The 24,960-nt window shown below is 32.7% G+C and overlaps 1 protein-coding gene across 1 annotated transcript in view; it reads left to right on the top strand.

The window, feature by feature from the left end:
* Positions 1 to 24,960, top strand: part of KANSL1L (KAT8 regulatory NSL complex subunit 1 like) — a 120,620-nt gene that overhangs the window by 68,788 nt on the left and 26,872 nt on the right. Inside the window, exon 6 of the mRNA XM_015596468.2 lies at positions 13,610 to 13,814. Within this exon, the coding sequence (XP_015451954.1) occupies positions 13,610 to 13,814 (205 nt within the window). The remainder of the gene's footprint in view (positions 1 to 13,609; positions 13,815 to 24,960) is intronic.

The raw sequence follows: 24,960 nt of genomic DNA, 5'->3' as shown, positions 1-24,960 counted from the left end.
GAGAATGTAAAAATACATATCACAAAGTTATAAAGGGACCTTATGGCAGGAGGAAGAATACTTGTTCTTTGAGAATGGCATGAAAGAGATTAAGATGGGTGTAGATGCAGTTGCTTATAAAGTGACTGTCCTCAAGTTAAGAGTGGCAAAGGGAGCTGGAGGACTTAGGTAAAGGTTTCGGTGGACATTGACAAGTAAAACACTGCATCTTCCCTTTGTTCCTCCCTCCTCCTTTCATGGTAGCACAAACAGCCCACCCTGGAGAAGGAATTTGTGTGTTTTCTAAAGTTGTTTATTTTTTTTTAACTTCTTAACTATATTGTGAAAAGTACTTCATTGATATTGGTAAAACTAGTTCAGAATTTAATTTAAAAGTACTGTATTCTCTAATTGAACTTTTTAATAAAATAAGTGCATAGTAGTGAAATCTTATAAATTTAACAGATTATTTTACATTGCTCACATTTGAAGATATTACCATAGCTTTTGAAAATTAACTGGAGATATAATTCTATATTATAGTAATATATGAAAAAGCTTTATTTAAAGATATCTGTATTGAAGCAATATGAAATTTATGTATTTATGAGCCTTGACCCTGGGAGTAAAAAGCCAAATGAGGCCTAGTTTTATTTCTTGTATCTTGCTGTTTTTTCCAATATATTGTAATTGTTTTCTTCACATATAATTATAAATAAAGAAAATATATTTCAGACTCAAAGCTTTTCAAGAGTAAGGGCTTGTCTATTTACTATCAGACTTGACACTTAACCACAAAGCACCTGCTGAAGGTGTCCCTATTAAGCATATAAATAGTATTCATTCTATGTATTTAAGTAAATGTAAAGGTAAAAAAAAAAATTCATCATTTGAATAAGAATTTAAAAAATTCTGGTATGTGAATATAAAATTTACCATTTTAACCATTTTTAAGTACAGTGGCATTAAGTACACTTACGTTGTTGTGCAACAATCACCATCATTCATCTTCAGAAATGTTTTCATTTTTCTAAACTGAAACTCCCATTAAGAAATAATTCTCCATTCTTCCTTCTTCCTAGTCCTTGGCAATCACTATTCTACTTTGTGTCTCTTTGAATTTGACTACTCTAGGTACTTCATGTATGTGAAATTATACAGTATTTGTCCTTTTGCTACTGGCTTATTTCACATCGTGTAATGTGAAGCTTCATGCATATTGTAGCATGTGTCAATATTCCTTTCCATTTTCAGGTTGAATAATATTCTATTTTATATATAGACCACATTTTGTTCAATCATTGATCCTTGGAAGAACATCTGGGTTGCTTCTACCTTTTGGCTATTGTGCATAATGCTGCTATGAACATGGGTATACAAATATCTGTTGAGTCTCTGCTTTTCATTTTTTGGATATGTACCCAGAAGTGGAATTGCTAAGTTGAATATCTTATTGTGTATTTTGAAAATGAGAAATTAGCGAATGTTGTTAATGATACTTCCAAGCCAAAAGCTGAGAAAAAATAAGAATCCAGAAAAGTAAGCACAACACAGTGATCTCCTTTTGTCTAAGGCCAAATTCTAATGAAATTAAATCAAGGTTTTGATAGCTTCGCGAGGAAGAGAGAAATCAAAGCCAAATCCAGAAAAATCAAGTGAAGTTTTAATAGTTTGTGGAGGGAGATAAAGGGAAAGCCCAGGGCCATGCCTATGGTTGGTGGAGAGATGAAATGAAATCCTCTCCATATTTAGCTGGGACCATCCTCCTCCAAGGGCTATAACCTTCTAGTAAATGTAAATCAGAAGGAAAATTGTTTCCCCTTCCCCACCCCTAGGGCACCATTGAATTTGCCTTGGTGCTGAGGCAGAGCAGAAGATAAAAAGAAAAAAAGCAAACGTATCTTTAAGATGGTCTGACCATGGTGGGGAGTTTCACATGGATTTTCAGTCCAAAATGCATCAGTGAGTCATTCCAAGAATCCCTAGTTTAAAATGGTTCTAGAGTGGGTAATATTACATGGTATCTTCAGATAGCAGAGGCAAAAGCAGATACTTTTTGGAGGAAGGCATCTTCTTTCTTAGCCCCAGGATTCTCAGGAATAATTTTTAAAAGGCAATGATCAGCATACAGTCAAATATAATCAAACATGAGGAGACAGAGCAATAAGAGTGAGAATAAGGAGAAAATAACAGCAAAAACAGGTTATAAAGTTTTCAGATATTAGAATTATCAAACTGATTATTTAAAAAATAATACTTATTCTGATTTTAGAAATCAAAGATAGGCTTGAAGATATCTGCAGGGAAGAAACTATAAAAGTGGCATAGCACATTTGAAAAAAGTCCAAATAAGACCTCTAGAAATAGTGAAATTAAAAACTAACAGCAAGTGAGTTTGGCAGCAGTGTGGACACAATTGAAGAAAGAATGTGTAACATAGAAGATAGATTAGAAGAAAAGTTCCTGAATGTAGGAAAAGAGACAAAACAATGGAAAACACAGAAGAGTCATTTAAAAATATAGAGAATATAATCAGCAGGTCTAACATGAGACTTAACTGGAGACTTGGAAGATGAGATAGAAAATGGAGCAGAAGCAATATCTGAAGAGTTATCTGCTGAAAAATTACCTGATCTGATGAAAGACACTAAATTCAGGGGCCTGGGAGGAGGAAGATATCCTAATTAAAGTCATAGTTCAATTGACAGCTGACTTCTTAAGAGTAATAATAGGAGCCAGAGTACAGTGAAATGGTATCTTCAGTGTGTTAAAAGAAAATAATTGTCTATCTAGAAACACTATACCTAGAGAAAATATCTTTCAAGCGTGAATGTCAAACACAAATGTTTTCAGAGAAATTAAAACTGAAATAGTTTGTCACTCACTAGACTTTAATGAATGATAACCGTAAAGGATCCATGCTTCAGGCAGTGGAAAGTGATGATCCCAGATAGATAATTTGATATGAAAGTAGGAATGTAGAACCAATAAAATGGTTAATAACTATGTGGGTATATGTAAACAAAATAGTAAAATATGTTTAGTGAGATTAAAAAGAAGTTCATAGCAAAAACAGCATGTAGATCAGGAGGAAAGTAAATGGGTTTAAATTGTTCTCAGGTCCTTGAATTATTTAGGAGGCCAGTAAAAGTATGGATTTAACTTTCAGTCATTCTGAGTTAAATATGAAGAGGAGGTCCACATGGGGGAGGAGGCTTCCTAGATACTGGTAATATTCCTAAATGGTGGTTATGGGACAACAGAGGACTAGGTGAGGCGTTGCTTTGTATTTACAAGTTAAACATAAGATAAATTTTGTATATACTTACCTATACATATCTTATATTTCACAATAAAAAAAGTTAAGAAAATAGGATACAAATTACATACTTAAAAAAAGATAATGAGAAATATAATGGCTATCATAGTTTTTGAAAAAACATTTAAATGACATTATCCATCTAAAACCTGTAAGCAAAATTTGACTAGTCCCACATTGTTAGAATGATAATTCTATAACCATAGAATATCAAAATTTTAAGACAAGTAGGAATTTGATATTCATTGAAAGGGAAACAAAGATAATTAACTCTCAACACGTTACCTTAAACTGCGGTGATAAAGACTTATCCAGTTGTTGATTTTATTACCCTTGCCCCTTCTTTTATCTGTCAAATCTGTCTTAATCTGGGATGTCTGTTCTGTCTTTTCTAATGAAAATGTTCATATATACTTGTGAAAAGCAAATGGAGAATGGCTAAAGAAAAGGACCAGTAGCTATAGTGTATTTTTAACTGTCCTCTAGGACCCAAAAAGTACTCATTCAGTTATGAGTTTTGAGATACATACATACCAGCTGAAATGTATAAATTAGTACAAATGTCAGACCTAATAATAACAGTGCAGTAAAAAGAAGTTGCAGAATATAGATACAGGCAAAAAGTATATTTAACAGTAACAGGAAACTTGGTAATTTGCTATGATAAATAATATATATTTGCTTTATATGTTCTTAAAGGTCATGGTGTCCAAATATTTATAGGTCTCTTCATTCCAAAAATTTTATAAAATCCTAACCAACATTTGACAGTCATTCAGTCTCTACTGTAACCAATTTCTATAATCATAATTATATCTTAAAAAGTATATGCTGGGTCTATTAAAATATAGTTTACCGCTCAGCAGATCATTAACTAAGAGTTAAATGTATGTCTTAGAGTAAACATACCAGATACTGGGAGACAGTATATGGTTGTATGAGGGAAAAAGTATATGTTAAAACTTTTAAAACTTTAAAATAAACCAGTTAGGAAGATTTAAATAAAATTTACTACACGTTGCCTTTCTTGGATGATACTGAACTTAATTCATTTTGTTTTTGTTAACTCAGGTTCATCACTATGACCGTATCCTCAGGGGCTATTAAAATTAGTAGTTGTATAACTGTAAAAGAATTCACTTTATAGTTCACGAATACCTGAGTGACTTCAGTTTGCCAGGCATTGGATTGGGCACAGGGGCTATACAGTGTGGAACAAAAATAGAAGGCATCTTTGTCCTTGTGGTATAGCATCTAGTTGGGAAAATGACATCAATGGAATAATTACACAAATAAATGTAGTTTTAAACTGTGATCAAGTGCTTTGAAGAAGTTGTATTTTTAAGAATATCACTTGGAATCAGACAGATCTGAAGTCAGTCCCAACTCTGCCACTTGGTAGCATTGAGATTAGGCAGCTTTCTGAATCACAGTTAGAATAAGAGTCAGCTTCCTGGATGAAAACATAAGCTCCATAAGAATAAGAAGTTTTAAATATTCTGCCTTATTGACTACATTTTGATAATCATCTAGATTGGTGACAGTCACATCATGGGTACATAAGTATTTGTTGAATGAATGAAATATCTTTCAGTATTTCTTGCAAGTAATCAGCATTCCATTAAAAATTTTTTGTTGTTGTTCTTATTTGTTTCTTCTCCCTCATAGTCACATTGATATTTTAGTTGTTGCTCTCCTGGCCGTTTCTTGAAGTTGTGCTTCCACTTATCTAAATTAACTCTGGACTAGAAAGTCAGAAAATTAAAAGCGATATACGTATCTGTACTGTAGTAAGAGACATTGTCTAGTAAGAGAGAAGGCCTCTTAACAGCAACAGGAGGGAGCTTTTGTGCATATACATACTGAGACTTTTCTTTGGTGATTTAAAAGGCTTTTGCCATGTCTGCTGTATTTTGTATACTTGGCATTGCCAGATAAATAATCTCATAAGTGAAGTGTTCCAGTTCTTCTAATAAAGCATGTGTTCTAGCTTTATGTCACATTGTATTATAATTTTTGTATATAAGTAGGTTAGAGTAAATTTAAATTTTTAATTTTTAAAGTTTGGTCATCCATTCTGTATATTGATTTTTTAGTGAATCACATAGAACTTACTGTTTAGTATAATTTTTAAAAAGAATTTAAGGTCAGTTTTTAAATATCTTAATGATTTTTTCTCACAATGTCTAAAGTGAATTCACTTGGTTAATTATTTTCCAGGGCATTTGCTTGCCCACTTGTTATTCATTGATTCCCAACCTCCATCTCTTATTTAGTGGCATTATTTAGTGGCATTATCTCCTAAAAGTCAGAAGTGGTTTGGTTTAGCTTTATTAATCTTGGCAGCAGGGTCTAAAATGAGTCACCAGGACTGAGCAACTGAATAAACTGAATCTTCAAACAAATGAAGCATTATGTTTTATCATGATAGAGATAGTAATTGGTTTTTAGATCTCATACTTTAAAATGAAGATAAAATGTTGTAAATGGATCCTTATTTACCCCATGGGGTATTATCTCTGAGAAAGTAAATGTGTACTTGAAATAAAATAAGATTTTTATTGTTGTTGTTGTTTGTTTTACTTTAATGAGTCCCAGAATATGATATGAAATTAAATTCCAGTGAATCATTGCCATGCTATTTATTTCCACTAATGGTAATTATCTCATGAAATGCAGCTATTCTTTTAATTGGGTATCCTAACTGAAAAACTGCAGTTGAACTGGCAAACTGATCACAAATAAAGTAATTCTTTTACCTTCATTATATTTTCAATAGTCACTTCTCAGTTATGAGAAAACATTATTTGTTAGCAGCATATTCCAGGCTGGAGTTTTTAACATAATTTAGGTTCCTATGAATGACATTAGTTATTAATGACATCAATAAGGAAATAAAACTTCCTCTACTGTGTTTTTAAATTAATGCCAGTAGGAATTATTTTCTTTGTAAAAATCTTGCTTTTCCCTTTTTACCTCTGTTAACATAAGTCAAAAACCTGATGTTTTAAGGAACATTTAAACGTTATATAACCACTGGTTGGAATATCATGTAACTATTAAAAAATTATGTGTATAGAAAGTATGCAATCCTGTGAACATGCTTATTTTGGAATGTTAAGGGAAAAAATCAAGATAACAAAATCATTATACAGTATGATTTCATAGAAAAAAGTCTCGAAGGACATAAATCAAAATTTTAATGGAAGGCATAATTGTGTTTAGATAATGGGATTTTAAAAATATTATAGCTTTTATTTTTTTCAACTTTTATTTCCAAATTTTTCTTTAAAACCAAAAATAGAGATTAGTAAAATAAAAAGTCTCCATTTCAAACTGTCTATATCTCGTATGTCAGAAAAACAGTTTAGAGATTATATTGAAGAATCTGAACTATATCTCTCAAACTATATATTAGCTAGAAATGTTTGACAAACCTTATGTCTCAATTCTTAGAAAAATAAAACTATCAACTTGGCTTCTTAGTCTCTTTGTTCTTATGCTTTAAAAAGTCTATTTGAAGTTAAGAGCCAGAAATGGGAATGGCAGCACTGCTATAGTGGGTTTCTTTTTCTCTCTTTTATTGTGGAAAACTTTGGCATGTAGAAAGCACAGAAAAATGAATCCACATATTCCCAGCTTTAACAGTTCTCAAGGTATTGCCAACTCATTTCAGCTATTTCCCTTCTTGACACATTTTTTTCCTTATGGACTTCTTAAAAGCAAATTTGTTTGGCTGTTATTTTAATATATATTTCTTCAAAAGCTTTTTTTTAACCCATCATGTTATCATCTGCTTATTATTCTTATTCGCCATAATTTGTTACTATCCTGAAATTTTCATGCACCAAGAACCTCTATCCATTTTCAAATTTCCCTAGTTGTTTCAAAATCATCTTTTTTATGGTTAATTTGTTAGACTCAGAATTTAAACAAAGCTCATATAACATTGGGTTATTATATCTTCTAAGTATTTTATTCTCAAATACCCATTTAAAAATTTTAAGAAGTCCCTAATGAAAAAAAAAAAGACTAATTTTTAGATGACTTTGTTTTCTTCTTGTAAAAATAATATAAGCTCACTGTAGGAAAACTGGAAAATTCACAAAATACTAAGAAAACAGTGGAAATCACTTATATTGGTCAGAGTGTATTTCCTTCCTATCATTTTTATACATTATTTTCATAGTTGGGATCTATTGGAAGCACTTTTATACCTTATTTAATAATGTTATATCTGAAACTTTTTATACTTAAAATATTTTTCCTTTTTAATGGCTGCATTAAGACATATCTTAATATTTTAGAATATGTATGTACCTTAATTTTTTTTTTTTTTTAGAGAGACCACATTTTATTTAGAATGTGTACTTCATCACATTTTCTTATTGCTAGAGTTGAAGAGACTTGTGTTTTGGGGTAAGGGGTATAGTTCCTCCACTTAGTGCTCAGGGTAGGTAGGCACTGTTTTCTCTATACCAGATAATGCCTGGATGTTGATCTATTGGTCATTTGAGAGGTGTTTAGTTTTGTCATTTGGAGGATAGATAATGCCCCTAGTGGGCCATTTTAGTAAGTTTACATAATTCCAGTTTTATAAAAGTTTTTAAAAATTGGTTACTGTCATCTTAAGTGCCATTGAGTTATCTGAGTGTGTGATGCATTCATTTTCCAAACTATCTCAAGGGAAGAAAGATAGTAAATTCAACCATTAGCAGGACTTCAAGCATCAGGAAAAGTTTGGAAAAGGTCGCTGCCTACTTGCGTTGCTATCAGTTGAATTCATCAAAGAACTCCTATTGGTGAAAAGAAGAGACTTAAAATAGAGATTACAAATCATAGAAAAACAATGATTCTTAGGTGTGTATTTTTATGGATATATTAGTTTCCTAGTGTTGTTTTAACAAATCACCACTAACTAAGCGGCTTAAAATAACAGATACTCTATCTCAATTCTGGAGGCTAGAAGTTCAAAATCAAGGTGTCAGGCAGGGCCATGCTTTCGCTGAAGGTTCTAGGGAAGAAGGCTGCTTTGCTTTTCCTGGTTTCCGGTGGCTGCTGGCAGTCCTCCATGTCTTTCGGTTTTTAAACCCTCTCTCCAGTCCCTGCCTCGGTCTTCACATGACGTTCTTCCTTGAGTGGGTCTCCTTTTTGTCTCTGTATCTCTTGTAAGGACATCAGTGATTAGATTTAGGGCATACCCTAATCAGTATGACCTCATCTTACCTAATTATATCTGCAACTACTGTATTTCCAAATAAGATCACAGTTTGAGGTTCCTGGTGCATGAAAGTTTTGTGAGGCCACTGTTCAAAGTAGTATTGTGGATGTGGATATTTGTGTATATGAGTCTATGGGGAACTGAAGGGTAGGATATTATAATCTCTGAGAAAGCACATTCTAATTCTTTTCTCCATTATTGATTTCTCCTTTTTTTAGCTGTGTTTAAATATAAGAATAGATGAAAGTGGGGCAAATGTTAAACCACTAGCCTACAATAGTATTTTAAAATTCTGTGTCGAATAGTTAGTCTCTGCTATTCCTTGAGAATAAAAGACAAAAATAACTTAATGAAATCATTTCTATGCTTTTATGGTTCTAACATCCTAAATTTAAAACCAGGTCCAAAAGTTCTTTATTTACTAAAAGTATTTGAATAGAGCATTATAATATTTATTTCAGTTCTTCTGAAAATACAATTTGGCTTAGGCAAAGGCTATTAAATACTTAAATAATTTACTATGAAAATTTTTCAACTATCTTTCACTGTATTTAAAAGAAAAAGATTGAAATTAGACTGTTCTTCCACATCCATCCACCATTACTACCACTACCAAAATGACACCAAGAAGTTAGTTAATATTTATCCCTACATACATAACTAATATCTTTTATTAATTATGTCATAAGTACATAATATTTGCAAAAGTTGATTTGGGTAGTGATTTATAATAAATTATCAGGTTGGAAGATTAGTTGACTCATTTCTAGGCCTTTGGTTCTCATAATCAGAGTATAGGAATACATGGTTTAAAAAATTCACTTGAAGTTTTTCACTTACATTCTATAAAAGCAAATTGAATGCCTATCGTTATCATTGATAAATATCTAAACTGCTAAGATGTTCTAGGATTGTAATAGAAAATCAGTGATTTCAGGGAGTTATTAAATAACTACTAGAGAAATTAAACAAGGTACCTTTATTTTTGGTTTCTTATGACTATGTAAAACATTCTCAAATTACTTGTTTTCTCCACAGCAAATAGAATATTTGATAGCTGGCATAAATAGATATGATTTTAAATCAATGATAGTGCTATGGAAAAACCAGATCTTATGTTTATTAGTAAATGCTGATTATTTTCTTAGCTAAAGCTCTCAGTCATTTTTGACTTTTTAGATTAGAATATTTTTTTAGATGATTTATGCCTTCTCTTTTACAAATCAAAACATCTTGTACCTCTCATCTGCTCATTCTTATCAATTTATCATGGACATACTTGATTATAAGGTAAGATAAAATAAGACACATCATATCTTACTATCTAAAACTTATAAACCAAAGAGAGATTTAAAATGAAACTCAAGGCAGTGTAAATATGTATCTTAATAAAATATCAGGAACTTCTGAAACAAGTGTAAACAAAACAGACAGTCTCTGTACTACTTACAATCTAGAAAGGATGACCAGCTTTAATCAGATAATCATACGAATAAATGTAAAATTATCACCATGAACAATGTTATAAAGGAAAGGTGAACAGCGCTATCAGAGCCCATAAGGGAATTTGGCATAGTCTTTGGAGAGACAATGCAAGGGCTCAGGGCTTTCCTGAGGAATTTGCATTTGCAACGAGAGCCAAGTGATTATTGGAAATTACGTAGGTGAAGGAGGATGTGAGAAAATTCCAGGAAAAGAAATAACATGTATTTCAGAGTGAGTTATTTGAAATGAAGGGAGGTAGCATGGTTGCAACACAGGGAACAAGAGGGAGTGTCCTACAAAATGAGACAGGAGAGTGATGGCAGGGGCCAGACCGATCAGAGCCTTTTACATTAAGAATTTAAGTCTTTTTCTCAAGAGGAATGGGAAGGCTTTGAGAGAGTTTAAGCAGTGTGGGGATGGGAGGAAAGGATATAACAGGATTAGATGTTTTCCCAAAAGATTAGTATAGAAGGGACTGGAGGGGATGGGGAATATGGATGAGGGGAGACCAGTTATAAAGCTATTAGAGTAATCCTGGCACAAAATAGCTTGCACTTGGAGAAAGGTATAAGTCTAAACACCAACCCTCGCTGTTCCCTCCTCAATTATATAATTTATTTTAAAGCCAGATTATGCTATCTGCCTATAACAAAGGATTTTGGCTGTTCTTTGGAGGATTTTTATTGTCTCTGAGCAAAAGCTTCCAGTTAGAAATATAAAGAAGTGCAATTTGTTGCCTCCCCTGGTACTATCCCACTTGTAAGCTTGCTATTTCAAAAGTCCAAAGATAATTATATAGTGATATGTATTGATAATTGTCAATAATTATAATATGACAGTACTTGACAGTAGCCCATTGCATGAGTTTCTGGAGTTTCCCAGGTGTACCTAAAACTCAGTGGGAATACTAAGACATATCTCTTATTGAAATGTTTTTTTCTTCTTCACCTCTTACTCCCCCCCCCTATTATTATGACTTTTTTTTTTAAAGAATGTCTTGTGATGATAGTGGCTTATATTGCTTTACTAATGATATCTTTGTCTTAAGTTCATCTTTTACTTAATACTTAGTTTCTAGATATTCTATCATTATCTTCTGAGGAAACATAATTTTCTTATTCTGCTTTTTAATGAGGTTCCTCGATTGACCATCTCTTTAGTATAAAACATTGCAAAATAAGTGAATTTATCTGCCATTTAAGATTAATTCTTTACAACCTCATTAATTATGTATAAAAATAGTTTATGCACCAAATTAACTTTGATGAAAACAATGTGCTTTATACATTGATTAGTAGCAACATAAACAGATCCACATCTTTCAATTTCAGTAAATTCCCCCATTTATTTGAGAAGGATAACTTTTGATGACACTTTGCAAAGATCCTTAGTCAGAAAGTATTAGTAGTCATCTAAGGATGCATTGTTTGCAGCGGGAAACAAAGAGTAAAACTAAACTTTTTTTCTTATGATAATATCAGCCACCTTAGAAACTTGAAAATACAACATTTAGTGATATAAATCAGTGGTCCCCAACCTTTTTGGCACCAGGGACTGGTGCTCCTTTGAGAATCTAATGCCTGATGGGTCTGAGGTGGGGCTGAAGCTGTGATGCTAGGTCTGGGGAGCTGCTGCAGATAGAGATAAAGCTTTGCTCCCTGCCTGCAGCTCACCTCCTGCTGTGCGGCCTGGTTCCTAACTGCCCACTGACTGGGGGTTAGGGACCTCTTGACATAAATGGCAAGCTTTTCTTTAAACTAGCCTATGAGCCTCTAGCCAGTTCAAAAGCTGTGCACTGTTATTCAATAAGGAAATTGTGGCTCATGTTCTTTAGGACTAAGCCTCCTAAGAGGAGGGGGTAATTAAGAGCTCATTAACAATTAAAGAGTTGTAAATAGAAGTTAGTCATCTGTGCCTCAGGCTGTTAGAATGAGAGCTCTTCATTTTCCCTAGACACTACCCAAGCAAAACCTTACTTTTAAAGAGCAATGTAATCTGCCTAAAGTTATTTCTAAGTTGCTGGATGAAGAATCTTAGTGCTAAATTTACTCCTACATTCCTGGATTCTAGCTCTCTGACTTCATCACCTTTGATACCAACTACTTACTGACACCTGTCTTCTTCCTGACCTTGACTCGCTTCGGTGCCAGCTACCCGACCTGTTCAGTGCCTAACTTCATATTCACTATCATCTATGCCTTCTGCTCACCTTTGACATGATAGCCCAGCTCCATGGATGGTTTCTCAAGAGCAAACTGTTACTTAGCACCAATGCACTTAGTTTTCTGTAGTAATACATATGATATGTCACAGAAAGTAGTATCAGGATATGAATTGGATCTGTTAATTTGAGAGTAGTATTAAACCTTTCTCAGATAGAAGATATGTAGAACGTTTATTAACTGAGACAAAACATTCTTGACTAAAGTTCTCTGCAACTAAAGTTAATATTTTTACAGTGAAATAGTTATCATCAGCTCTTTTCCCTATATTGGTCTGGCCAATAGTATATACTCAGTCATGTATTTGTTGAATATATATGGTAGTCACTGAATTCATATTTAATTATTCTCTTTCATTTTGGCGACATAAGTCATTCAGGTACCTTTAGTTTTGGTTTCTTATTACTGTGTAAAACATTCTTGAATTACTTGTTTTGTCCACAAGCAAACAGAATATTTTATAGCAGCCATAAATAAATATGATTTAAAACCAATGATAGTGCTATAAAAAGCAGTCTTATGTTTACTATTAAATGCTGATTCTACTTGAAACAGATAGCACATTTAGAACTTATGTTGATTAGAATTTTTATATCACATATAGGAGATTAACTTGTTGATTTTAGAATACTACATTGACTAGCTTCTGTCTATGTAAATAAGGTTGAAATTGGTATGTTATAGTGCCTAAGAAGCTTAATTATTTTGTATATAATAAACTGGTATAAAGAAAGTTAAATTTATGCAGCCATGAGCATTAACTTCCTCCTGATGTTCTGATGTTTTGACATTTAAATATAATGTTTAAGACTGATTATAAAGTTAATATGCTTTTTTCACATGTTGTTTGTGTGATCTGTTTATCATTGTGACTTCTATATCATTAGAAGTTAAAAAATTCCTCAATATAGCAGGACTGCATTTTTGTTTCAGAATCCACTGCAATGTTATGTAGTGCTTATTTAAGAGCAGCTAAAAATGATGTAGTGATAAGACTCCAGCCCTTTTTAAATCTACACTCCTATGAAATCTCACCACATACAAAAATAATTTGATGTAAATATTTGCAACACTGTGTAATATTCACAAATTATGGATTTACAATGAACATTTACATTGTACTAGTGAACTCATGAGCATTTCTAACCAATGGGATATTTGTTTTGCAGGAGAAAATAGAAGTAGAAACTGTTTTCACAACTTGAATATGTAATTCCTCATTAAGATTGATTCTTTCACCAACTGTTACCACAAAGTTAGCTAAAATTAATATTCTTCTATCATAATAGATCAAGACAATTTACATTTAGTTTTCTTTGTCTTTTTTTGTTTGTTTGTTTTGTTTTATTCCTTCCACTCCCCAATTATTTCATGGCATTTCAGTGCATCAGAGAATTTAGATGAGCTCTCTTCCTCCGGTAGCTGGTTACTTAACCAGAAGCACAGTAAGAAAAGGAGAAAAGACAGGACAAGATTGAAATCTCCATCCTTGACTATCATGAGTACAGCGGCTCGAACAAGGCCACTTCAGAGTTTCCACAAACGAAAACTCTACAGATTGAGCCCTACTTTTTATTGGACTCCAAAGGTAAGGTTGCCTTTGGGAAAACATGAACAAAGGTTTTACTGACTATATATTTCATAAAGATATGGAATGTACACCATTATTCAGAACAATTACATCTAGAAAGTTTTAAATGTATAGTTTATAAATGACTGATAGGTATTGACAGTATATTAATAGGATTTAATAAATTTTTAAACGTAGCAGTGTATTCTGAAATTTCTCCTATCTCCAATTTTTTAATCCACTATTATGCTTAAACTAATTTAAAGGAAAATAACATATCAAGGTGATTTTTAAAATTTTACTGGTAAGAGTAATAATAAGGAAAACATAACTTTACCTCATTTGTTTTTTGCTTAGTAAAGAAAATATCTGCACAGCTGCAGTTATTTTGGAAGAAATGACATTGCTTTCCTTTTTAGATTTGGTATTTTTTAAACCTGGTGAGTGTTCCATTTCCTTTTTCTAGAATATAAGCAATGCAATTTAAGATGTCAATGCTTACACATTTTACAAATTAAATAAACTTCACTAAATGCATTGATTTGGAAAAGCATATTTTTCATTTGTTAGCAAAATGTTAGGCATACATCTTTGAATGCATATCAAACTATGATGAAGGACAAAATAAGTTATCTCTAGTTCTTGTTGTATGACATGCTTTTTTCCTATTATATTTTTAAATAATATGACAAGGAAAAATTCTTGATACTGTCATTTAGTATTACTTCTGATTATTACTACATTAAGTAATTTAAAATATATTTTTATAAAAATCAAGATGCTTTGTTTCAATTTTAAACCAATTTTAAGTATGATTTTATAGAATCCAATTATAAATAGGAGTGTGGATTTCTGACAAATTAGTTTTTATTAATAGATTGATTTTTACCATTTCGTAGTTCACATATTATTATGTGAAATAATAATATGTGAAATATGTGAAATATTTTTTGTAATTAAGTATCATTTCATAATTTTTAGAAATTTCACATAATCAACCCAATGGGAAAATATTTTCATTTAAAGTTTTTATATATGAAGTCATACTTAATTATTTTTATTTAAAGTTGCCACAAGCAATAAATAATATTTTAAATTGATTTTATAATTTCATAGTTATAAATAAAATTGTCTATGTAAAATATTTTACATATAAATATGCAATAATATACTGACTGGAAGGAATCTGCTTGAAAAATTTAGGGAGTTTGCTAGATGTTACTAAAATATAAATATATATACATATTCATATGTATATATATGCCTTCATAATGTAAAAATTGGCCAAGAAAGGTGTGAACAAATTTAAAACTTGTAGAAAATGAAGAAACAAGTGTAAGATTATTACTAGTACACCATATAATTTTTCATATTCCAGTCACAGTCTAAGCATTTTCAGTACATTATTTTATTTAACTTTAAACTAATAACTATGAGGTATTATTAATTACACCTTTAGATGCTGAAATTGAGGTTTAGAGAGATTAAGTAGCTTGCTCAAAGTCATACAGCAAGTAAGTAATAAGTCTAATTCCAAAGTCCATGTTCTTACCCATTATATTAATAACAATAAAAGTAAACCAAATCTTTTATGTGCTTGAAATCAGTAAAGACAATATATTTTTGGGTTGTCTTGTCTGGTTAGAGATATTACGAAATGTATTATAATAGATGGGATTTGAAAGATAAACAGAATTTTGAAAGGACATGGGGGAGATAAAGCATTTTAACTGAATAATTGGAACAAAGATTGAAAAAAAAAATGATGGAGAATAGCAAATGCTTCCACCCCCAATTATCTTTAAATTGCCAGGATAACAGTTGTTTACTTTTATAAGCTTAATAAATGTCATTTCTCTCAGGAACCCTTCCTTGACATCCCCACTATAGGGTATATATTGATATAGCATCCTATTATAATAACAATACATTATTTTATAATCGTTTATATTTCTGTCTTCTCATTACATTGTAAGGTTTTAGAGAACAGGGATGTATATTTCTGAATCTACAGGGCCTTGAACAGTAAGTGTCTAATAGTTTGTGCTTAATAAATGTTTAATGTGTGAAAGAATTAATATAGTGGAACATAGGAAGATATTTAAAAGACAATGGAAAGTGGGAATTTATGAGCCTCTGTGTATGTGTGTGTTTCCTAAATTTGTCCTGTGAAAAAGTCTAGAACAGTAATGTCCAATAGAACTTTCTGTAATGATAGGAATGTTCTATAAATATCTGTGCTGCCTAATATGGTAACTATTAAATACATATAATTATCAAGCACATGAAATGTAGCTAGTGCAACTGAGGAACTGAATTTTAATTTATTTTATTTTTATTAATTTTAATTTAAATAGCCACAAGTGGGAAATGGCTACCAAATTGGATATGACAGGTCTAGATTCACACTTTTCCTAGTAGCTGTGAGTACGTCTGGCACTACAGAAAAGAACCAGAGATCTTTGGTGGAGAAATGGCTGATCTCTGGGGCTGGAGAAAAGAAGGGATAAGATGAGCCTGGAACATCTTAATGTTACCAGAAAGAAAGGAGGTGTTCAAAAAAAAAGAAAGAAAGGAGGTGTTCAAAAAAAAGAAAGAAAAATGAGGACATATCAAAAGGAGCTAGTTTGAAGAGGCCCCACTGATCAAATTTGGGGCTATTTGAGCATTGAAATAACTAAGGACAGTAATAAAGCATTGAAAACATAGGAAGTCATTAGTCCATGCTAATGAGAGAATGAGAGAGAGAAGGAAAAAGAGAAAGGGTAGACTTTTTCATACAATAGAATGCTGATTAATAAATGTGGAATGAGCAGTGAAATTAGAAAGTCATTGTAATAATCATAGTAAAGATGGATTGGGCAAGAATCATCAATGTGTGAAAAATCTGGGGTCAGTATTTATAATTTTGATGAGAACAGGATATTTGTATGGTCTTAAATATATGGTAGAGATCCAGACAATAACCTTGCCTGAGTAATCAGAACTAATGTAGCCTGTGAGAAGGATACAGTATCACTTTGTAGTTCTGGCTAGGGATACATAACTTGAATTTAATCATGAGGAAACATCAGACAAAGCCAAAATCAGAAAGATAATTATCAAAAAATGGCAACTGGGCTGTATTCTTTAAAAACAATGTTATGAAAGTCAAGAAAGGCTGAGGAACTGTTAAAGATAGAGAGACAAAAGATATATGATAACTAATTAATATATGATCTAAATCAGAATTCTTTTGGAGGGAAAAAAATTATTGGGACAATTGAGAAAACTGGACTATTGATGGTAGATTATATAAAAATATTTTACTAATGAAGAATTTCTTGAATGTGATAACTGTTTTACAATATGTAAGAAATATCCTTATTCTATAAAATACACATTAAAATATTAAGGGGTAGAGTGGCTAAGCCATTCATTTTGTGTAATAATTTAACCCCTGTGCATCTAGAATGGTACTAGCAATATAGCATTCTTGGCAGAATTGGGAAAATAATTTTTTAAATCATTTTCTATAGCACTTAACTCTAGTAGAGTACTAGAATATAAAAGCTTATTTAAGGGCAATTGAAAGAGGTGGGGGTCTTCTCTGCTAGGTAGCATGTAGTAAGTAGATAATTGGCTGATCATTATTCTCATTGTAACAACTACATGTATAAATTACAAAAAAAAAATCATCATACTATTAAAGACATTAGTGGGACTTTCTATGAACCTTCAGAGAATTGAGGAGGCAGGGCAAACTGCCACCCCAAAATATGGAGAGACAGGCAAATCCAGAGAGTCACAGCCAAGTTCTACTTACCTGGAGCAGAAGCCATAGGAACCATAAAGTAACTGGTAGGAAGACCTAAATGATAATTTTGATGAATTGCTTGAAGCTGAGTGTGGACTAGCTTGAGAGTGAAAAACTGGGAGCCACAGTCTTAGGAAGTCCCCATACTTTCATGGACTTTACTTCTAGGCAACTCACTAGATTCTCACAGTGAAGAGTCAAGAAGGAACCCTGGTGGCTCTGGCCTGGAAGAGGAAGGGTAACCTGTATGAAGTAAGCCCAGAGCATTGCCTATACCAAGGCATACTCTTCAGGGGTAAAGACTTTACCAGAGCCTTATTCCACCTGGGAGAAGAGCAGTTCTCCCACTCCTGCCCTCTATAGCCTTTCGGTCTCACCTAAGATGGGATGGGTTGGAAAATAAGAAACACTTGTTAAGGTCATAATAGACCAAGAACACAGACCCACTAAAAGACTGAAATTTAATCATAAGATTACGCTAGATTATGCTGCTATAGTAGATATGCTTCCTCTTCTCCATATTTTACCACTACACCAACAGGACTCCAGTACAATACCAGTGGGTTACAGCTGTAAGGCGTAGACTCTCTCTGAGGAGGAGTACTTAAGCCAGAAGTCAACAGGGGAGACAAAAACAAGGACACAGAATTTTGAGGCCTCTGGCACCTACAACTCTAGCAGACATTAAATATAGTCCAACTCTTAGCCAGATTAACATAACACCTCCCAATAAAGGTCTGTTTACTTCAGGTCCTATTACCTGATAAATCATGTCCAGCTTGCAACAGAAAATTACTAGGCATGCTAAGAAAAACACTCTTAAGAGACAAACCATCGGAACCAAATATGACAAAGATGTTACAAATGTCTTAAATAACTATGATTAATATTTTAAAGCCTTTGATGAATAAAGTACAAAACATACAAGAACACATGGGTAATATAAGCAGAGAAATGCAAATTCTTAGAGAAGAATCAAAAGTAAATGCTATGAATCAAAAACACTGTAACCTAAATGAAGCATGCCCCTCATGGGCTCATTAGTAGACTGGACATGGCTGAAGAAAGAATAGAATCAGCAAGCTTAGGCAGGTTAACAGAAACTTTACAAACTGAAACGCAAAGATAAAAAAAATGAATGAAAAAAAACCCAGCAGATCCAAGAATTTCGGGGCAATTTCAGATGATGTATCACAGGTGCAATTGAAATACTCGGAGTAATGAAAGAGAGAATGGAGCAGGAAAAATATTTGAAGTAATAGTACCTGAGAATTGTCTGAAGTTAATGACAAGACCAAGCCACATATCCAGGAAACTCAAGCAGAAGAACACCAAGCAGGATAAATATCAAAAAATAAACAACTAGGCATAACATATATTCAAACTGCAGAAGACCAAAGACATAGAAAATTTTGCAAAAAGGCAGAGAAAACCATCTTTCTTTAGAAGAACAAGGATAAGAATTGCAGCTGACTTTCCATCAGAAATTATGCAGGCAAAACACTGTTTTGGGTTGAATTGTGTCCTGCAGAACTCATATGTTGAAGTCCTAACCCCTAGTACTTCAGAATGTGAGCCTATTTGGAAATAAGATTGTTGCAGATGTAAATTAGTTAAGGAGAGGTGATTAGGGTAGGCCCTACTTCAGTATTTCTGGTGTCCTTATAAAGGGAAATTTGGACACAGAAGCATGCACACAGGGCGAATGCCATATGAAGATGAAGACCGAGATCAGAGTTATTCTTCAAACCGATGAGCACCAGATTGGCTGCAAAAACCAGAAGCTAGGGGAGAGGCATGGAACAGATTCTTCTACCATCCTTAAAATAAACCAATCCTGCTGACACCTACATCTGACTTCTAGCCTCCAGAACTATGAAACAGTAAATTCTGTTGTTTAAACCATGCAGTTGAAGTACTTTGGGAGGGCAGACCCAGCAAACTAATATAGCGAACTTGTTTGGAAATATGATCTTTGTAGATATAATTAAGTTAAGGATCTTGAGATAAGGTCATTTTGGATTTGGGATGGGCCCTAAATGCTGTGACTGGTGTCCTTACAAAAGAAAGGAGAAAGAGATTTGAGGCACAGAGAGAGAAGAAGACTATGTGAGGATGGAGGCAGAGACTGGAAATACATTACCACAAGCCAAGGAATACTAGGTGCCATCAGAAGCTGAAATAGGCAAGGAACCATTCTTCCCTAGAGACTTCAAAGGGAGTGTGGTTCTAGCAACACCTCAGTTTTGGACTTGTGGCCTCCAGAACTGTGAGAAAATAAACTTCTATGGTTTTAAGCCACCCAATTTGTGACAAATTGTTATAGCAGCTCTAGGAAACTAACATGTACAACGTACGAATTTGGTACCAGAAGTAGGGTGCTGCTTTAACAAATACCTAAAATTGTGGAAGTGGCTTTGGAATTGGGCAAATGATAGAAGCTGGAAGAATTTTGAGGCATATGATTAAAAAAAAAAAAAACCTAGTCTATGATGAGAGCTCAGAAGGGAGTGAGGAGGATGGAAGACAAAGGTACTATGTCATTTTAGAGAATACATGTGTTGTCATAAACCGAATGTTACTAGAAATATGAGCATTAAAAAGTGCTTCTGGTAAGATTTCTGAAGGAAATGTTACTAGAAACTGGAAGAAAGGTGGTCTTTGTTATAAAATAGTAGAAAATTTGGTTGAATAATATTCTATTGTTAAGTGGAAAATATAATTTGTAAGCATTGAACTCTTGGATATTTAGCTGAGGAAATTATTGAGCAAAGTGGAATTTGCACTCTGGTTTCTCCTTGCTGTTTATAGTAAAATATGAGAAGAAATAAATAAATCGAGGAAGGAATTGATAAGCAAGAAAGGAAACAGAACTTGATCATTTGGAAAAGTCTCATCCTGTTGCAAAAAATGAAGAGAATTCAAGGATATATAGCTGGACAAACTTTCCTGGATAGATTAGGCATGTGACTCTGGGGTCCAGCCATCCATCCTAGCAGAAGCCAGTAATAGAGATGGAGTTATCCAGAAAGATCAGGGGAGACCCACAAGGTTTTTTTTTAAATGTTAGGTCAACAGAAACACTACCAGCTTAGAATGAAAGGGACAGAGACTAGACAAAATGAATGAAGGTTGCTGGACCCCCAAAATTTCACAGGCAGGAAATAAACTGATAGAGATATCAGCTACAAACATGTACTACCCTTCAAGAAAAAGGATACTTACACAGTCAAAAATCCACATTAAACTTAAGTTGACCCTCTGCATACACGAATTTTCAACTGAGGACTGAAAATACAGTTGATCCTTGAACAACATAGGTTTGAACTGTGTGGGTCCACCTATACGTTGATTTTTTTTTTTCAATAAATATGCAGTCGGCCCTCCATATCCCCTGGATCTTGCATCTGCAGATTTAACTAACCGTGGATTGAAAACACTATTTTCAGTCTGCAGCTGAGAGGGAAGTATTTAACCCCTTTCTCCCAATGACCCCATTACCTTATTAGGCTCAGGCTTAAAGACTTGAATTTCATCATCTTAACTGAGACTTTTTTGTGTGTGGCTTCTGTTCCATTGGATTGCGTGTCTATTTTTCTGCCAATACCATGCTGTTTTGATTATTGTCACGTTGCAGTATAATTTGAAGTTAGGCAGTGTGATGCCTTTGGCCTTGTTCTTCTCAGGATTGCTTTGGCTATTTGGGGTCTTTTGTGATTCCGTATAAAACTGGTGATTTTTTTTTGTTGTTGTTGTTCTATTTAAAAAATGCCATTGGGATTTTGATGGGGATTGCATTAAATCTATATATTGCTTTGGGTAATATGGCCATTTTAACTATGTTGATTCTTCCAATACATGAACACAGAATATCTTTCTATTTCTTTGTGTCTTCTGCAATTTCTTTTAAAAATGTCTTGTAGTTTTCAATGTATAGGTCCTTCACATACTTTGTTAACTTTATTCCAAGGTATTTTATTCTTTTTGTTGCAAATACAAAAGGAATTCTTTTTTCATTTCTTTTTCTGAAATTTCATAGTCTATGGAACGCAATGCATTTTTGTACATTGATTTTTATATCCTTATAACTTTACTATATTTGTTTATTGTTTCTAATAGTTTTTTTGGTGGAGTCTTTAGAATTTTCTATATAAAGAATATGTCTTCTGCAAAAAAGTGACAAATTGACTTCTTGATTCCCAATTTGGATGTCTATTATTTCTTTCTCTTGTCTGATTGCTCTAAGCTAGGATTTCCAATACTATATTGAATGAGAGTGGTGAGAGTTTGCATCCTTGTCTTGTTCCTGATCTTAGAGAAAATGCTCTCAGTTTGTTTTTCTTCCCCATCTCTTTCATTGCCTCTTCCCTTTAGCAACCATTAGCTTGTTCTTTGTGACTGTGGGTATGGTTTTGTTTCGTTTATTCATTTGTTTCGTTTGTTTTTTTAGATTCTACACGTAAGTGAAATAATACAGTATTTGTCTTTTTTTGTCTTATTCACTTAGCATAATATCCTCTTGGTTCATCTATGTTGTTGTAAATGGTAAGATTTCATTCTTTTTCATGGCTGAGTAATATTCCCTTGTAAATGTATATCATATCTGCTTTAGCCATTTATCTGTTGATGAATACTTAGGTTGCTTCATATCTTAGCTATTGTAAGTAATCCTGCAGTGAATATAGGGGGTGCATGTATCTTTTTGAGTTAGTGTTTTTATTTTCTTTGGATAAATATCCAGAAGTAGAATTGCTGGGTTGTACAGTGGTTCCATTTTAAAATTTTTGAGGAATCTCTATACTGTTTTCCATAGTAGCTACACCAATTTACAATCCCACCAATAGTGTATGAGAGTTCCCTTTTCTCCACATCCTTGCCAGCACTTATTTGTTGATTTTTCAACGATAACCATTCTGATAGGCCTAAGGTGATATCTCATTGTTTTCTTTTTAATTTTTATTTTTCAATTAGAGTTGACATTCAGCATTATTTTCTATTAGTTTCAGGTGTACAGCATAGTGGTTAGACATTTATATAATTTACAGAGTGATCCCTCGATTAGTCTAGTACCTACCTGGCACTATATAGTTATTACAGTATTATTGACTATATTCCCTTTGCTGTACTTCATATCACCATGACTGTTTTGCAACTACCAATTGCACTTAATCCCTTCACTTTTTTCACCCATATCTCATTGTGGTTTTGATTTTTATTCCTCTTATGATGTCGAACATAATTCCATATGTCTTTTGGCCATCTATATGTTCTTTTTCGAGAAATATCTATTTGAGTCCTCTTCCCCTTTTTTAATTGGATTATCTCTTTTATTGGTGTTAAGTTATATGAATTCTTTACATATTTTGGATATTAACCCTTTATCATATTTATCATTCGTGAATGTCTTCTCCTATTCAGTACATTGTCTTTTTGTTTTCTTGGTGGTTTCCTTTGCTGTGCAAAAACTTTTTAGTTTGATATAGTCCCATTGTTTTTGTTGTTGTTGTCCAAGTCCAAAAGATATTGCTAAAATGATGTCAGTTTACTGCCTATGTTTTCTTCTTGGAGTTTTATGGTTTCAGGTTCTACATTTAAGTCTTTAATCCATTTTGAGTTTATTTTTGTATATGGTTTAAGAGAGTGATCCAGTTTTTTTGCATGTATCTGTCCAGTTTTCCAATACACCTTATTGAAAAAACTGTCTTTACCCCATTGTAAGGATTTATTTCTAGGCTCTTGATTCTAACCCATTGATCTCTATATCTTTTTATGCCAGTACAATGCTGTTCTGATTACTGTCACTTTGTAATATAGTTTGAAATTGGGGAGTGTGATACCACCCATTTTGTGAAGGTTTCTTTGGCTATTTGGAATCTTTTGTGGGTCCATGTACATTTTAGGATTAGTTCTAGTTCTCAGAAGCATGCCATTGTTATTTTAATAGGAATTGCGTTGAATCTATTTTGCTTCAGGCAGTAAGGGAATTTTAACAATATTAGTCCTTCCAATCCATGAGTGTGATATATCCTTGCATTTATTTATATCCTCTTCAATTTATTTAATATCTTACAGTTTTTAGAGTATAGCTCTTTTACTTCTTTGGTTAAATTTATTCCTAGGTATTATACTTTTTTATGTAATTGTAAATGAGATTTTCTTAATTTTTCCTCTGATTATTCATTATCGTTATATAGAAACACAAGAGATTTCTATAGTTCCTTAACAGAAGTAGTGATAGTGAACACCCTTGTCTTGTTCCTGATCTTAAAGGAAAAGCTTTCAGCTTTTCACTATCGAGTGTGATAGTAGCTGTGGATTTGTCATATGTAGCATTTATTATGTTGAGGTATGTTCCTTCTATTGTTGAATCCTGTTTGTTGGGAGTTTTTTTTTTTTAGATTACTACTTCAGTTTTATTGCTAGTGACCAATCTGTTTAGATTTTTCCATTTCTTCTTGGTTTAGCCTTGGAAGGTTATATGCTTCTAGAAATGTATCCATTTTTTTTAGATTGCTGAATTTGTTGGCATATAATTGTTCATAGTATTCTTTAATGATTCTTTGTATTACTATGGTGTCGATTGTAACTTCTTTTTATAATTTTCTTTGGGCTCTCCTATTTTCTTGCTGAGTTGGCTAGAGGTTTGTCAATTTTGTTTGTCTTTTCAAAGAATCGGCCTTTAGTTTCATTGACTTTTTATCTATTTTTTAAATTTCTATTTTGTTTATTTCAGCTTCAATCTTACTTATTTCCTTCTGTTTACTCTGAGTTTTTGTTCTTTTTATAGTTCCTTTAGGTGTAGAGTTAGATTGTTTATTTGGAATTTTTCTTGTTTCTTGACGTAGTACTGTATAGCTATGAACTTCCCTCTTAGAACTGCTTTTTAAGCATCACAAGAAAAGTAACTTTCTTAATCTGATTTTTAAAAGGGTTATCTATTAACGTGTATGTTAAATATCACACTTAATGGTGAACACTGAAGGCCTTTTCTTTGAGTTTGAGACTGACACAGGATATCTCACATTGTCACTTGTATTTTACCTCTTCCTGCAAGGATAATCCAGTACAGTTGGGTAAACAATAAAAGATATATAATTTAGAATGGATGGATCAAAATGGTCATTTGTAGGCTGTTTTTGTACAAAATTCAAAAGAATAAACATGAATTATTTGAATTCATAATCAGTGTATAAAATTATTTTTCAGCAAAAGGTAAAATTAATTTTTAAAGATATCATTTACAATAGTATCAAGATTTATCAAGTACGTCGTCATATATCTAGTCACAGATATACAAATCCATTACAGAAAAACTTATAAAACTTTACTGAGAAATATTAAAGAACATTTAGATAAAGGGTAACATAT

Source organism: Pteropus alecto, unplaced genomic scaffold (genome assembly GCF_000325575.1).
Source record: "Pteropus alecto unplaced genomic scaffold, ASM32557v1 scaffold3, whole genome shotgun sequence".
Taxonomy (NCBI): domain Eukaryota; kingdom Metazoa; phylum Chordata; class Mammalia; order Chiroptera; family Pteropodidae; genus Pteropus; species Pteropus alecto.
The sequence above is the reverse complement of the archived record's forward strand: the minus strand, read 5'-3'. Positions and strand labels throughout refer to the sequence as shown.